The sequence below is a fragment of the Dryas octopetala genome, chromosome 4, assembly GCF_963921425.1.
Source record: "Dryas octopetala chromosome 4, drDryOcto1.1, whole genome shotgun sequence".
In the NCBI taxonomy this organism is placed as follows: Eukaryota; Viridiplantae; Streptophyta; class Magnoliopsida; order Rosales; family Rosaceae; genus Dryas; species Dryas octopetala.
Window position 1 is genome coordinate 21162381 of NC_141369.1, and position 14828 is coordinate 21177208.

Consider the following 14828-nt stretch of genomic DNA (forward strand, 5'->3'; position numbering starts at 1 on the left):
ACGTAGGCAGTTAACGGTCTTCAGACGGAAAAGTTAGGTACCTGTATGTGCAAAATCAATAATTGAGGTACCTCTGAGTAACTTTTTTTTATTGGGGTACTCAAGTGAAAATGAGTGGTTAGTTGAGGTACTTACGTGTAATTTGCCCTTCAATAATTCATAGTTGGTATATAACTAATAACTATAGTATACAGAAATGTTTTATATAAATTATAGATATGTATAGAAATGTATTATCCAAATTATATAGAAAGGTATTTTAAAACACCAAAATACCCTAAACCCCAACCCCCAAAATACCCTAATGTCTAAATTACTAAAATACTATTTTTTTTCTCTTTCTTTCCCCTCCCTTTTTTTTTTTATTCTTTTCTCTAAAACCAAAAAGGTTTGTCTCCTCCCTTTTCTCAGTTTGAATATCAAGAAAATCTGAAAGAAAGTAAGAGAGAGAGAGAGAGAAGAAGAAGAAAATTCTTGATTATGTTATTCTTAGAACAACACAACAATTACAAGGACTAAAGCTTATATAGCCTTTCTAAGCAAAACTCATGTAGCTAACTAATCTAACAGCTTAATAGCTGTATTAACAGAAATATACAAGTATACATACAACTCACTAAGCTGACATGACACCTGTATAACACTATAACTAGACAATAAAAGAAAAAGGTATTTATTTATTTTTAACCATGTTAACATTCTTTGTGTGTGCGCACTGCCCCCTTTTCTCTGAAACCACTTTCCTCTCTCACTCTCTCCTTGCGAGCAACCCTGCCCTGCCAAGATTCACCGTCGCCGGCCACCTCTGGACAATCCAAGGCCACCGGTCGACTCCCCAAGCCGGCGCCAACACAACCCAGTCGCCACCCATCCCGGCCAACCACCCCACGCAGCGAAATTGAAACTTCAAGCTGCGCCCCTCTCACCGAATTTCTTCAAATTTCGACCACCGATCATCAAATTTCTTAGTGGGTTTTCTTCCTCTCATCTCAAGCTTCAATCCCCTTATTATTTTACATGTTTTAGTTAAGTAATTTGGAAGTTGGAATTTTGGTGTTTGGTGTTTTCTTCCTCTCATCTCAGACCACTGCTCAACCCACCGGTCAAGGTCCATTCCGAGCCGAGCCAGCCGAAAAAGCCGGTCAACCGAGTGCCGGTTTACCGACATGCCGATATCAGACTTGATATCCAAAATGGCCAACCGAGGGGGTCCGGTTGGTACACCGGTTTGAGGTTCTCAATTCGGTAACCGTACTGAACCCATCCCTAATTTAGACTATCCATTCACTCTTTCTTTTTTTTCTTTTTTTGGAGAAAAATCATTCACTCATTATTTGAAAGAGTAATGCTACATGTAACACATGTTTTATGCCATATCGATATTACGTTTTCAAAATAAAAATGTGACATCAATATGGTACAAAAATGATTTTGAAAATGTAATATCAATATGGTACAAAAATGTGATACAAATAGTTAAAAATTAAAATCCATGATTCCATGTTTTTCTTTGACCTTGTGCTGTCAAAACGCAGCGTCTTACCCTCTCTGAAACGCTTTGTAGGCCCGCTACAGAACAGCTGAAACGCACCGTTTAACCTCTTCTCCCTCCTAAATTAGATAAGTTCCCTCGAAATATCTCTGCAGTTTATAGTTGTACTCAGACCAACAAAATCTACACCGTGAAAAACCTCTCTAAACCCCTCTCTCTTGGCTTCTCTTCTGTCTTTGGTTCGCTATCTTATGAGCTACTACTCTCTCAAACCCACACAAAAATGCAAATCTCTCTAACCATTACACCCTCCAAAGCCCCTCTAATTTTCCCATTCCACCAACCCATTTCACATCCACCAAAAACCCAGAGAGCTTCGCTGAAAACCCATATAAATCCTGTAAATTCCCTTAAAGGGTCGCCATTTTTACCGGGAATCGGCCGAGTTATCGAGGATGACGAGTACCGGATAGCCCGAAACCAGGTTCTCCGGAAAGGTGTGGACTTGGAAGGCTATTCTATTGAGGGCATTTCAATTGGTGGCCAAGAGACTTGCATTATCATTCCAGAGTTTAAGTGCGCTTTCGATATCGGCAGGTGTCCCGCCAGAGCCATTCATCAGAACTTTGTTTTCATCACTCATGCTCATCTTGATCACATTGTGAGCTTCTCCTGCTCTGCTCTTTTGGGCACCCATTTTTAGTTTGCTTCATTATGTCCACATTTGGCGTTGCCAGTGTTAATAGCTTTAGCTTGGTTCAAGTTTTTCAGTTAGTAATTGTGACAATACTATATTTTTGAACATGGGTGTCCTCTAATACTATATTCTTGAACATGGTTATTGTGACTTTGTTATTCGTGTTGTTTAAGTTATAGTTTAGGTTGGTGTAAAAGAAATTTTGGTGTCTTTCAAGTCAATCATCTATCCGTGTTCTGATGACTAGCTGTATCCACTGATTGATTTTAGCTTTCTCACACCGTGAGCCATTTACTTCAATTGGAAAAACGCTAGTATGTGCTTAAACTGTGTTTATCGTTTCAGGGTGGGCTTCCAATGTATGTAGCCAGCCGTGGTTTGTACAGCTTAAAACCTCCAACAATATTTGTGCCTCCTTGTATTAAAGAGGATGTGGAGAAGCTATTTGACATTCATAGGACCATGGGGCACGTGGAATTGAACCTCGATTTGGTTGCATTGGATGTGGGTATGTAGCACTGGTTTTTTGGGCTTATTATATCTCTTCATGCCAGGAATGATATTAAAATTTTGAATTCAGGTGAAACTTATGAAATGCGGAATAACCTTGTTGTCCGGCCATTTAGGACTCAACATGTTATACCCAGCCAGGTATGTTTCACCAAATTATTATTCATCTGCCCAATTTGCTGAAATATTTCCAATAATACAGATGCAAATACTCAGAGTGCTAGGAGTAGCTTATTTTCAGTGACACATCTTCTGCACAAGTACTCCATTAAAAATTTAATGGGTTATGGCTTCTGACTACATGGTGAAGATTATTTTGTGGACAGCCATTGGTCCCCTTAGCTGAGTAGCATTGCATTCATGCAGAAGGTCTTGGGATCATATCCGCAGTGTCCCAGACACATATGACTTAGGATTATAATTTGTTTACTAGTGAGGCCTGTTCCTTATTTATGTTGTGGCTTGCTAATATATGATGGGCTAGTATAGTAAGTGTTTTGTAACCTAGAAAAGCTCAGAGTCTGGAACATGCCATTACTCTATTTATTCATTGTTTTTATTTCAGGGTTATGTTATTTACTCGGTTAGAAAAAAGCTGAAGAAGCAGTATTTTCATCTAAAAGGGAAACAGATTGAGAAATTGAAGAAGTCTGGTGTCGAGGTTTGTAATGGCTGCAGATAGTTTTGTTTTCATCTTCAACAAACTGATATTGATTTTGAACTTTCCTTTTTAGATTACAGACACTGTATTGTCACCAGAGGTGGCCTTCACAGGGGATACAACGTCAGATTACATGCTGGATCCACGCAATGCTGATGCCTTGAGAGCAAAGATTCTTATAACTGAGGTGTGAAGAAGGATATATGAACCTTTGAAAAGGGAAATTCTTGACATTGAAATGCAGTGATTTATATTAACATATGATATTTTAATGTTCTTCATTAACATGAATACACACAAACACACACAATGTTTCATAATTTGGTGAAAATCAGTTTTGATGGGTGAAGATCTTTGGCAGGCAACTTTTCTGGATGAAGGGTACAGCATTGAGCATGCACGACAACATGGCCATACTCATTTACACGAGGCATGTGAACAATTGGTTTTTATATTCTTTCGGACTTTTGAGACTAATAAATAGACTGCATGTTTGTCATATGTTTGACTAATTACTGCATCTTTTATCATGTTAATTATAATTATAACTTTAGTCTGTTACAAATGCAGATCATTGAAAATGCCCAATGGATAAGAAATAAGGCAGTTCTGTTGACTCATTTCTCCTCCCGCTATCATTTAGAGGTAATTACTTATCTCAACTAAGTCTTGTTGTTTTTGTTTGTGATGGTTATCATCGAATGAACCTAAGAGGATGCTTAAGAATAAATGGAAAATATTATCTTGTTAAACATGTTTTATTATCATACGAACAATTTGAATGTGAGGTCTAGATTGAGAGTATGATCAACCCAAAGAATAATATTGTGTAAAATCAGTTTAAGAAGTTGATTAAAAACTAACTAATTTTGTATCCTATGCGAGCAACTCTTGACACGGTGTATCTAATATTTAAAAACTCAATTGCTGGGCACTACTAAGCTTCAATTTTAGAGAACCATCGTATGTTGGATGATCATAGTTCCTTCTTTTCAGAAACTACTGAATGATTGATTCTTTCTCCCTCAATTGTAGGACATTCGTCAAGCCATGTCAAAGTTGCAGTCAAAGGTGTCGGCTAAAGTGGTCCCTCTTACAGAAGGTTTCAAGTCTATGCACTCCTAGATTCTCGGATTTTTGGGCTCATTTTGTCCTCTATTAGCATATGCAATATGTATAGAGATAGAGATAGAGATAGAGATAGAGACAGAGAGATGTAATCAATCGACAGTGGATCAGTACTAGGTCGTGTTTGAATTAGCTAAAAGTATCTTTATCAATACAACATGGATTGGCCCAAGATGTAGAACCATTCATGAGTGCTAACATAAAAATGTAAACGGAAGTCAGAAGATTTCCAGTGTTTGGCAAACAAGCATGTCTACCTATAGAAAATGGACAAAATTACATTTATCAGCACCAATATTTCTTTCGATTTATTACTTTTTGGTCCAACAGAGGTTAATTGGGTCCGTTCCCCTTAAACCCAAGTCATATGCCTGTGAATTAGTTCTGTTAGTGAGGATAAGTTTGTCAAGAAACCCTACCTAATGTCCAACCAATAAACCACGTTTACAATTACCCATGCAGCCCAAACTTTCAGCTCCTACTGCCAAGCTCATCCAATCCAAAATTCAAAATTAAGGAAAAACAATATAGCATAAAATACAACTGCCGCTTGGTGTTCCGTCGGCTCCATTTCTAGACGATGTGATTTTGAGCATTGCAAGATATGTTTGCATTTGGAGAATGATGTCCATGGTACACATTCTGGGCAAGAAGATATAACCAACCAATTTGTCAAGGAGCAGATGTAAACAGCAGGGATGCATTTGTTCCTCCAAAGCCGAAAGAGTTTGACAAAGCAGCTCTTATTGGCATGTCCTTTGAAGCTGTCAGAGGCATGAAAGCATCCTTAAATAGTGGATCTGGTTTTGCGAGATTAAGCGTTAGTGGTGCAATGCCCTGCAATAAAACAGGAAAGCAACAAATCAAAAAGAAAGGCCAACATAGCAGTCAGTTATGTTTGCAAAAGAAGCTATATAATATCAGTCAGTTATGTTTTCAGTGGATGTTTGATTCAATCTCAGTCATCAAAGCAGCAGCAACTTACGTGGTGTATGGCCAAAATAGAAAATATTGCTTCAACAGCTCCAGCTGCACCAAGGAGATGACCAATAGCTCCCTGAAATTTAATTATAAATGAATACCTGTTCCAGGTTTATATAAAAGAACTTTATGTGGGAGTTCTGATGCTGCCAATTTTAGACCTGGAGCAGTAACTATCTTTTGCACAAACAAAGCAAACTTTCAAGCTGATATCATGCTACAATATGAAGGGTAACTAGCCATAATGTTCAACTGCACAAGTTAAATGTTCTATAAGCTAAGCCATTTTTAAGTACTTAAAAAGTTGCAAACACTTAACCTAAATGTTTACCTTTGTGGAGGACAACGCTAAAGCACCTGAGGTTGCATGGTCAAAGAAAAAGTTTTTGATAGCATTGGCTTCTACCATGTCACCTGAATAATACATAAAAATATAGATAATAAAATAAAAAACAATATGAACCACATCTATACTAGTTTCACGACAAACTGAAGTACCAGCTGAAAACACTAAAGTGTAGCAATTTATAAAAGTCCAAATGATTTACCCAAAGGTGTTGATGTAGCATGGGCATTTACATAATCCATTTGTTTAGGATGAAGACCTGCCTGCAAGTCAAAAACAAGTGCATTACTACAAACCCCAATTATCTCCACACGCATACTGACCACAGAAAATTAAAGTATTTGTTCAGGACACCTATTAGATCACACCACAAACAACGAACTATCTTTGGGTGTCAAATTAGGAACAGTTTAGTGCAATCATTATGAAGCTTATATCTACCAACTTAGTCTTTTTATGCATGTCAAAATTATTATGCAAGCCAACAGTAGATGCACCATGATACTTCATCCATCCTTCCATAAATGGTTGTCTAAACTGCCCTAGATATGTGCTGCTGCCACTGCAGACAAGTACCAAATTTGATTTCAAAGTTCGATAGCCATGTAAATTTAATTATCATCCTTGGATATATAACTTGTACCACTCAGATGGGAAAAATGATTTTAAGAATGTGCATACATGCCCATCAAGTTTTTACCTGTCTAAAGGCACGTGTCATGGCCAGAATGGCGCCTCTTCCATCAGTATGTGGTTGAGTAATGTGATATGCATCACCTGTACAGAGTTGCTATCTTCAGAACTCATAAATTACCAGAAAATTACTGAAAAGATACTTAAAATTTATTGTGCTTATGATAAACACCTGACATCCCATAACCACGAACTTCTGCATAAATTTTTGCTCCTCGACTTTTTGCATGCTCAAGCTCCTTCATCACAAAATATTAACCCAGCAGCAAATACACCAATTAAGAACATGAAGAAACAAGAAGAAAAGAATTTAGAGAGAAACAAAATATTCAGGAAATACATGTCTCAACTACCTCCAGCACCAAGATGCCAGCACCTTCACCTATCCTGGTTTCAAAGTAAAGGTTAGATAACAGGAAGCATCAAGAAACATAACAGCAACAGGCAAATTATGGAAACAAACCTTTCTAAGAACATTTACTTACACAAACCCATCTCGACCACAGTCAAAAGGCCGTGAGGCTTCATGTGGGGAAGAATTGTACTTTGTAGTCAAAGCCCTTGACCTGGAAATTGAGAAGAAAAATCTTTTAGACAAGATAACAATAACATTAACAGGGAAAAGTCTGGGTACAATTGTTTTAGACGAAGAGTTAGGAGAAGATATTGAAAGATGCATCAAGTAGGGTTAATGGGTTATACTTGCCCATGAAAGAAACTGTGCAACTACTACCTAAAGAAATGAAAAGAAAGAAAGAAGAAAAAAAATGCCTGTAATGTTATATGTCACAATACACCTGCAAAATCCTGCTATTGATAAAGCATCAATGCTAGACTCTGTGCCTCCAGCCACCATAACATCAGCATCTCCAAATTGAATCATCCTTGTTGCGTCACCCAGAGAATGTGCACCAGTAGCACAAGCTGTTACTGCAGCATGGTTTGGTCCCTATGTTAAAAAACAACACCAAATGGTTCAATGGTTAGGTGCCAACTTCAAACTTAAAACAAGACCAGCGTGACAACAAATGATCTACATCTCAGTCTACGTGGGTGTTTTTTATTTTTTATTTTTGAAAACATACATCAGAATTTAAGTGTTCTTGCAACCAAACTCAAGATGCAGATTTTTCCAAATCACTTGGCCTATGAAATCAGAAGCATCAAGAATACAAGGCACCATCCAAATACCTGATTGGTGCATGGGTTGTCCATATGATGATGGAGATGGAGTTACATGCTAGCCCTTTGTCCAGATAAAACCCATATCACAAAGAATAAAATGTATTTCAGTTTGCAAGTTGTTTACGCACCTGGAATCCATATTTCATGCTGACATGACCAGCAGCCATGTTGATTAATATCCGTGGGATGAAAAATGGACTAAGCCGACGAAGACGCTGGTTATATAAACAGAAATAGCACATATCAAGTTAATTGTTTCTGCCATTTCCCAGGCCATAACATAGATATTATGTGAAGTTGGAAAAAAGAAAAAACTGTTTCATTCCATTACAGGGTAGTAAAAAACCAACCTTCTCACAAATCATTTGTGCAGCATCCAATATGTCACTGATGCTTCCAATTCCCCCACCAATTGATACACCCTGTCATTCTTAAAGTTAAAAATATACATCACCAAACATGAAAAAAGAATCAATTTCATCAATTACCCACTTCAAAATACTAAAAATTCAGTATTATTTCATATTAAAATTACCGTTCTTTCCTTGTGTTCGGGCTCGGTGGGCATCCAATTAGCATCTTTAAGTGCTTCATCTGCAGCACATAGCGCATACCCTATAAACCTCGCCATTGAACGATGCTCCTGAAAGAACATACACACACACACACACACACACACACACACACACACACACATTGTAGTAACAACATTGCATTATAGATACTGAAAAATAGCATGGTCAAGCATCAGAACGGTCCAAACTGAATAATACCTTAGAATTGAGCCACAAGTCCTCGTTGAATTCACCTGGGTTGGTTCCACAGGGCACAATTGCAGCGACTTTAGACGTGAGCTGGTCGAAAGTGTGGAGTTGGGTCTCCGTATCGAAGCTATTCATTTTGAGGTCTTGAAGGGTCAATGCCCTTATGCCACAATCGCCTTGTATGAGCCTCCTCCACGTAGTCTCCACCCCACACCCCAATGGAGTCACCATGCCCAAACCTGCAAACCCATGTTCACCAATAACCAACACACACAGTGAGATATTTATACACACAGTGAAAGAGAGAGAGAGAGAGAGAGAGAGAGAGAGAGAGAGAGTACCAGTGACGACGACTCTGCGAGAATGAACAGAAGGAGGGGGGTCAAAGAAAGAAGAGGAAATGCGACGAGTGAAGAGTTTACGCCAAGCAGGAGTAGCCATAGCTTTTAAAGCCCCAACAATGGCTACTCTGGGACTCAACTCTCAAGAAGAAGCTGACGAAGACGCTACCAAGCTGAGAAGGTAATAGTATAAGTGTATAACAAAGTAGAGCTCGTGTGTTTTAGTCTTTGAGATGAAAATTACTCGGAAAAAAAGCTCTCTCTTTTGTGCGTTTGTTTTGTTGAGAAATCTTATTGGGCCTGGTTAATTGGTTGGCCCAAGTCGTCCGTTTACTTTAGGCCTATGGGACAGTGGACTTACTTGGGCCCTCCCATTATACATAACAGCCCATTATATATATTTATATTTTCTTTTCCTGTCAGACAAAGACTATAATTTGAAGTTAATGAATTGATTTTCTTTCTCAAAAAATAAAAAATAAAAATTGGGACATATAACTTTGTTAATAAAGCATTTATTGATAGTATAGATTCGCATTAGAGTTCAGCTTTCCTTCTCCTCTTCCTTTTTTTAATCCCTTGAATTTGAAAAAGAAAAATTGAACTAAGATGGTAAAGTGCAATACAATAAAACACATTGAAATATGATGTAGTGAAAGTGATTCATTAACTTACTACTAACAAAAAGTGACTCATTAACAACCGTCAGAGATGGAACATTACAAAGTTTAGTTCTATGAAGAAAATTTAAAGAAAACGGGGGATAAAAGTATAGGACTTAATAGATAGAGGAACAGTACGCACACTAGCGCGCTATGCCTTATGCAATTGATCGGATCATATGACTTTGGGAAACCAACCTGGCACATCAAATTCCGATCAACAACTTGGAGGTATGGCTGAGTGGCTTAAGGCATTGATTTACGGCATTGGTTTACTAAATCGATGTACAAGAAGAATGTATCATGGGTTCGAATTCTGTCGGTAGTCAACTCCAGCGTGTTAATTTAGTTATCCTCGTTAAGCCACTCACTTGATGTCTAGTTTCTCAATTGGTAGATGGTTTGGTTTCTTTTCCCCCAAATCAATAAAGAAGGGAGAAATTAGTTGATTCAGAGACTCAATAAAAGTCACTTTCTTGTATTTATTCTCTATCACACTATCGAGAAGGCTTTAACTTTATTGACAAAAAAAACTAAACCATGCTTAATTACATTTAGAAGATACACAAGTAACAATACAAATTTGATAAGATACACAAGTAACAATACAAATTTGATATATATATAGAGAGAGAAAGCTCAATGCCCTATGTCAACCTTGAACAACAACTATCTTGACTAGTACTAATTGACCATGCCATTGTCCTTGTGAGTTCATATCCAAACAAAGAAAAACCAAAAGATTTGGAAGTGGTCATGAGCAGTACAATCCAGGTGGCATTATGTAACTGGATAAGGTGTAAATGGGCCCCAAAACAATTGGTGGTCCAGAGGAACAACATGATTGGGTACTAATGGGTGGGGCTTGGGGAAGCCTTCTGGATGATGATCAAGAAAAAAGAATTCTGGGCTTTTGTGTTCTGTACACAACAACAGCAACACCAGCAGCAGCAGCAAAATTATTTCCCAAGAAAAAAAAAAAAAAAAAAAACCAGTGGCAAAACCTCAATCTCTTTCTATCCATCCACGTCGTGTTCCAAAGTAATCAATATATAAATAAACAACGCGCTGCGTTGATCTCATGGCTTTGGCTTTCTTTCTTGCTTTCTTAGTCTCCCACCGTTAATAGACAGCTTTGTCAGTGAGACACCCCAAAGCCAAAGCAAAGCTAAAACGCCAATCCGAGAGAACTCAAAGGTCTCAAACTCATCATCAATCTGATAAAAGAAGAAGAAGCTTCCTCGTACGCCCTCTACTTCACTCTCATCTATCTCTGTCTCTCCCTGTCTCTTGTTTTTTTCTCTTCTTTTCTTTTCTTTTTCCACGTTAGGCTTTAGCTAGACACAATCTTTAAGACCCCCACTTCGATTTTTCGCACTCTGTCCCAATCCGCATCGATTTATCTGTTTATTGATCTGGGTCTTGGTTGTTTTGTGATTTAGAAGCCCTTTTCTCATCTGGGTCGGTGCCTAATCGCCGTCGTCTTAGGCTATGAGGAAGAGGGAGAGAGAGAATCCATGTGGGGTTTGCGGCCACTATCACAAATACGAAGAAGGAGAGGTCTGTGGGATATGTGGCCATCGAATTCCAGCGTCATCTGAGAAAACAGCGATCCATATTAGCGCTTTTCCTTCTGAGATCTTGCCGGAGTTTCTCTATTTGGGTAGCTACGATAACGCATCACGCTCTGAGCTTCTCAAGACCCAGGGAATCTCTCGCGTTCTCAACGTAAGAGTTTTCTACCTTGATTTTCTTGTGCTTAGTTTTGAAATTGTAAATGCAAGAATGCGTTTTCGGGTTTTGCTTTTCTGTTTGAAATAAATCAGTTCAATAAAGTTTTCGACTTTCGAATTGGAATTCGTTTCTATATGTTGATTGTGCTAATTGGACGTGCATTAGAGGTTGCCTACAATATGATGGATAAGAGAGACTATCATAACTGCAGCGTGACATGGGGAATGAGGAAGGGATTTTGTTGCATGGTTTATGAAAATAATAGGGAGTTCAATAACAGAGCTTCATGAGTCATCCATACTTTCTTAAATCGAATGCTTGTGATTAAAGTTAGCATGTCTATTAGGTTAAAGTAGTTGAGTTGATTTTGAGATAGTTGAGTGGAACATGGAGAAGTAAATAGCAGCATCAATCAAGGACAAGATGGGTAAAAGTCATCTGCAGTGGAAGATTTGTGATTTCACTAAGAAAGGTAGATGATGGCTGTGTTTAGGGTTATGAATAGATATGGACCTGGATAATGAATTAATGATTTACTACTTTACCTGAACTAATCGTAACGCGGTCCTCACGTTGTTTTTTATGATTCGTATTTTAAGAATTAACATGCGATGTGTGTGGAAACTATCTTTATATATTTTTATTGGTTTGTTTGGAATAGTGAATTAGTCAGTCTTCAACTAGTTGAGGTTTCCCATTCTTAAGTAATCTTTGTTTCCCCGAATATGCAGACGGTACCTTCTTGTCAAAATCTCTACAAGAACTCCTTCACCTACCACTACCTCCAAGATGACAAAACTTTGTCATTTGAGGATGCAAATCAATTTTTAGGTGTGTACTTCCTTTTTTGTGCATAATGAAGTCATATATGTTGATTAAAGTGTTCCAGTTCTTTATATGGTTTTGATTCTGGGAATGGTTTTAGTAATATTTGGCATAAGGATATTTCAATAATATTGATTTCTTAATTTAATGTCAGTGTTGATTAACCGTGCTTGATCTTGCAGAGCAATGTGAAAGGGACAAAGCTCGTGTTTTAGTGCACTGCATGTCAGGAAAAAATAGGTGAACTACAGAAAATCATGTTTTTCTTTTTTTATATTTCTATCATTTTCTGGGTATAACCATAAGCTTGTACTGGCTTACACACACGTCAACTCTAGAGTCCCTTATAAAGAGCGCATCACATCGCCAAAATGCAATTAATATATCGCTTGGCCACCAGCCTTTTGGTTCTACTATAGTTTAATTGTAGGAGATGATTTTTCTTGTTTATTTTATGAGATTTATATTTATGATCTTTCTGACAGGTCGCCGGCTATTGTAATAGCTTATTTGATGAAATCCAGAGGATGGAGACTTGCACCGAGTTTCCAGTGGGTAAAAGAACGAAGACCAGCTGTTGAATTAACTGAAGGTATGCACATTTTTGATGAATCTGTTTCAGCTATCTTAAAAGGAGCGTGCAATTGAATAATAAGTTTAGATATTGGAACATAAATGGAATTGGAGTAATGAATGTCATGTTTCAAGCCAATTGATTTTAGAAACATTTTTGATGAATCTGTTTCAGCTATCTTAAAAGGAGCGTGCAATTGAATAATAAGTTTAGATATTGGAACATAAATGGAATTGGAGTAATGAATGTCATGTTTCAAGCCAATTGATTTTAGAAACTGGTGTGATTGTATAGAGAAAGATAAATGCTGATATAGTGGACTGTAGTGGGATGCAATTGTTTGATTTGGTCGGATGGGGTGATTGTGATGAGTAGATACTTTTTGCACCCTGTTTTTCCACATTCCATCTAGATGGGACTTCTGCATGTTCAGCACTTGAACTTTTCTAGGTTTTTCATTATATAAGAAAAACTTTCCAGTATGTCTTTTTTTATTTTTATGTCACCGTGAAGTACTCTGGAAAACTTGCTGTCCTTTTTGGGGTTGGATATCTTCCCTTTTACTTTCACTCTCTTTTTCCAAATGTTAGGAGTTAAAATCTTCTTGCCATCCTAAATAAACAACAGTTATTTCATTCTTCTGCTCCTGTTTTGCCTAATGTGGACAATTGAAAATAAGTTTGAGCCATGAATTGTTTAAACTTTGGAATGACAAGTGCATCAAATTATAATTGTTAGAAAACTACAGAGATCTGAAGATTAAATCTCTGTATTATGGGATGAAGACACCCGAGTCTAATTTAAATAGAAAACATTGACCATTTTCACGTTATGTAGTCAAATTTTCATTAAGGTTGAATCTAGGACTTCAAGATTTTTTTGCCTTGCACTTTTTTATTAAAGGAAAAAAGGTTCCTCCTTCTCTCCTTATGTTTGTTCCCACCCCCTCACAAGAAACAAAGACATATCCATGCTTAAAGAAGCTGAAAGCCTTAATCTCAGGGTAGGATCCAGTTGTTGTTCCGGTCTTTATACATTGTTTCTGTGTCGTGCATGAGGGTATTGTCCACTTGTTTCAAACAATTATAGATCTCTGACTTCCATTTGTGTTTATGGATGTAGCTTATTACCGGCAATTGCAGGAGTATGAGGAGAAGATATTTGGATCAGTTGATAATAACAACCCAACCCTGCTGGCCTTCCCACCAGTAGCTGCACCTTCGTTTAGCTTTGGCTTCCCAAGAGCTAATGATCCAGTTCCTATCCCTGCATTCAACAATGTCGGAGCTATCTCCATTTTTGCCCGGCCTACCTTAGATATTCCTCCACAGGAGTTTACATTTGGAGCTGGCCAGACTCAAAATAATATATCAGGAAGCCCTTTCAATGCCAATCCACAAACTTCAAATGCTAGTGATATTCCAATGGATAGTTCTTGAATTTCCAGTTTTTAAACTAAACCCCTTTTGCGGATCAGCTGTTGGAGGGAAGTCTTGACTCCGATGAGTTTTATTTCTATCTGGACGTGATGAGTTTTATTTCTATCTGGACGTAAAGTGGGAGTGGCTGCTCAAACTTTTTAGTTTACAAGATTTGTCAAGGTGCTAAAGTATGGAAGCCTTTTTTTTTCCTTAGAGTTTCAGTTCTGTAAGTGGATCAATTTTTTTATTCACGCATGGCCTAATACAAAGTTATCTTCAGTATATACTCTTATAAATTTTATCCGCTTAACTTTGGTGTTTTTGCCAACGCACAAGCAACTCTGGCCAAAATATTCTGCTTTTTCCAAAAATTTAATTCTGGTTGCACTTTTGCAACGGTTCCAATCCTTCCTCTATCTTTGGTAAAAGCATGTGATGAAAAAGAAAGGCATCGCTAAGTCATGATTGGCGAACAGTGAACTTAACAAGACTTACTTTTCATATGCCTTTGGCGTTAAAGAGGACAAGCATACGCCAAAACCTCATTTGTGTTTTGTTTTTTAATTGCTCATTGAGGATAGATGATCTACCATTCTTAGTAAGGGACATTGGGTTTGGAGTGATCGATTTCCCCATATTTTTTGTCAAATGTTTAACCTTTCTTCTTAGAGATTCCACTGTCTCTAGGGCTTTAAAAATTCTTGTTGCAACAAAAGCCATGGCATTGCTTGAGTGAATTGTTAAACATTGAAATTTACAATCCGATTCTTCATTGGAATCAGCCACCTCCTTGTCCAATGCCAAGAGATCCAAT

At 37.7% G+C, this 14828-nt stretch overlaps 3 protein-coding genes across 3 annotated transcripts; 2 read left to right on the plus strand and 1 right to left on the minus strand.

Moving 5' to 3' along the window:
- The first annotated feature begins 1661 nt into the window (after positions 1–1661).
- On the plus strand, positions 1662–4769 carry CPZ (Metallo-hydrolase/oxidoreductase superfamily protein). The gene is made up of 8 exons (XM_086241284.1): positions 1662–2153; positions 2535–2697; positions 2770–2840; positions 3265–3360; positions 3434–3547; positions 3722–3790; positions 3931–4005; positions 4396–4769. Exons 1-8 carry the CDS (start codon positions 1776–1778, stop codon positions 4483–4485), a joined length of 1056 nt encoding a protein of 351 aa, XP_086097410.1. The 5' UTR covers positions 1662–1775; the 3' UTR covers positions 4486–4769.
- LOC147288061 (Beta-ketoacyl synthase) lies at positions 4652–8983 on the minus strand. Its single transcript, XM_086241283.1, has 14 exons — positions 8799–8983; positions 8467–8696; positions 8229–8336; positions 8044–8115; positions 7822–7908; positions 7306–7457; positions 6994–7074; positions 6862–6895; positions 6681–6747; positions 6516–6592; positions 6018–6078; positions 5801–5883; positions 5474–5545; positions 4652–5325 (listed from the first exon to the last, which is right to left on the minus strand). Exons 1-14 carry the CDS (start codon positions 8896–8898, stop codon positions 5161–5163), a joined length of 1389 nt encoding a protein of 462 aa, XP_086097409.1. The 5' UTR covers positions 8899–8983; the 3' UTR covers positions 4652–5160.
- A 1404-nt stretch (positions 8984–10387) lies between these two features.
- IBR5 (indole-3-butyric acid response 5) lies at positions 10388–14296 on the plus strand. Its single transcript, XM_086240305.1, has 6 exons — positions 10388–10703; positions 10903–11188; positions 11926–12025; positions 12202–12259; positions 12505–12611; positions 13716–14296. Exons 2-6 carry the CDS (start codon positions 10952–10954, stop codon positions 14030–14032), a joined length of 819 nt encoding a protein of 272 aa, XP_086096431.1. The 5' UTR covers positions 10388–10703; positions 10903–10951; the 3' UTR covers positions 14033–14296.
- Positions 14297–14828: the final 532 nt, after the last annotated feature.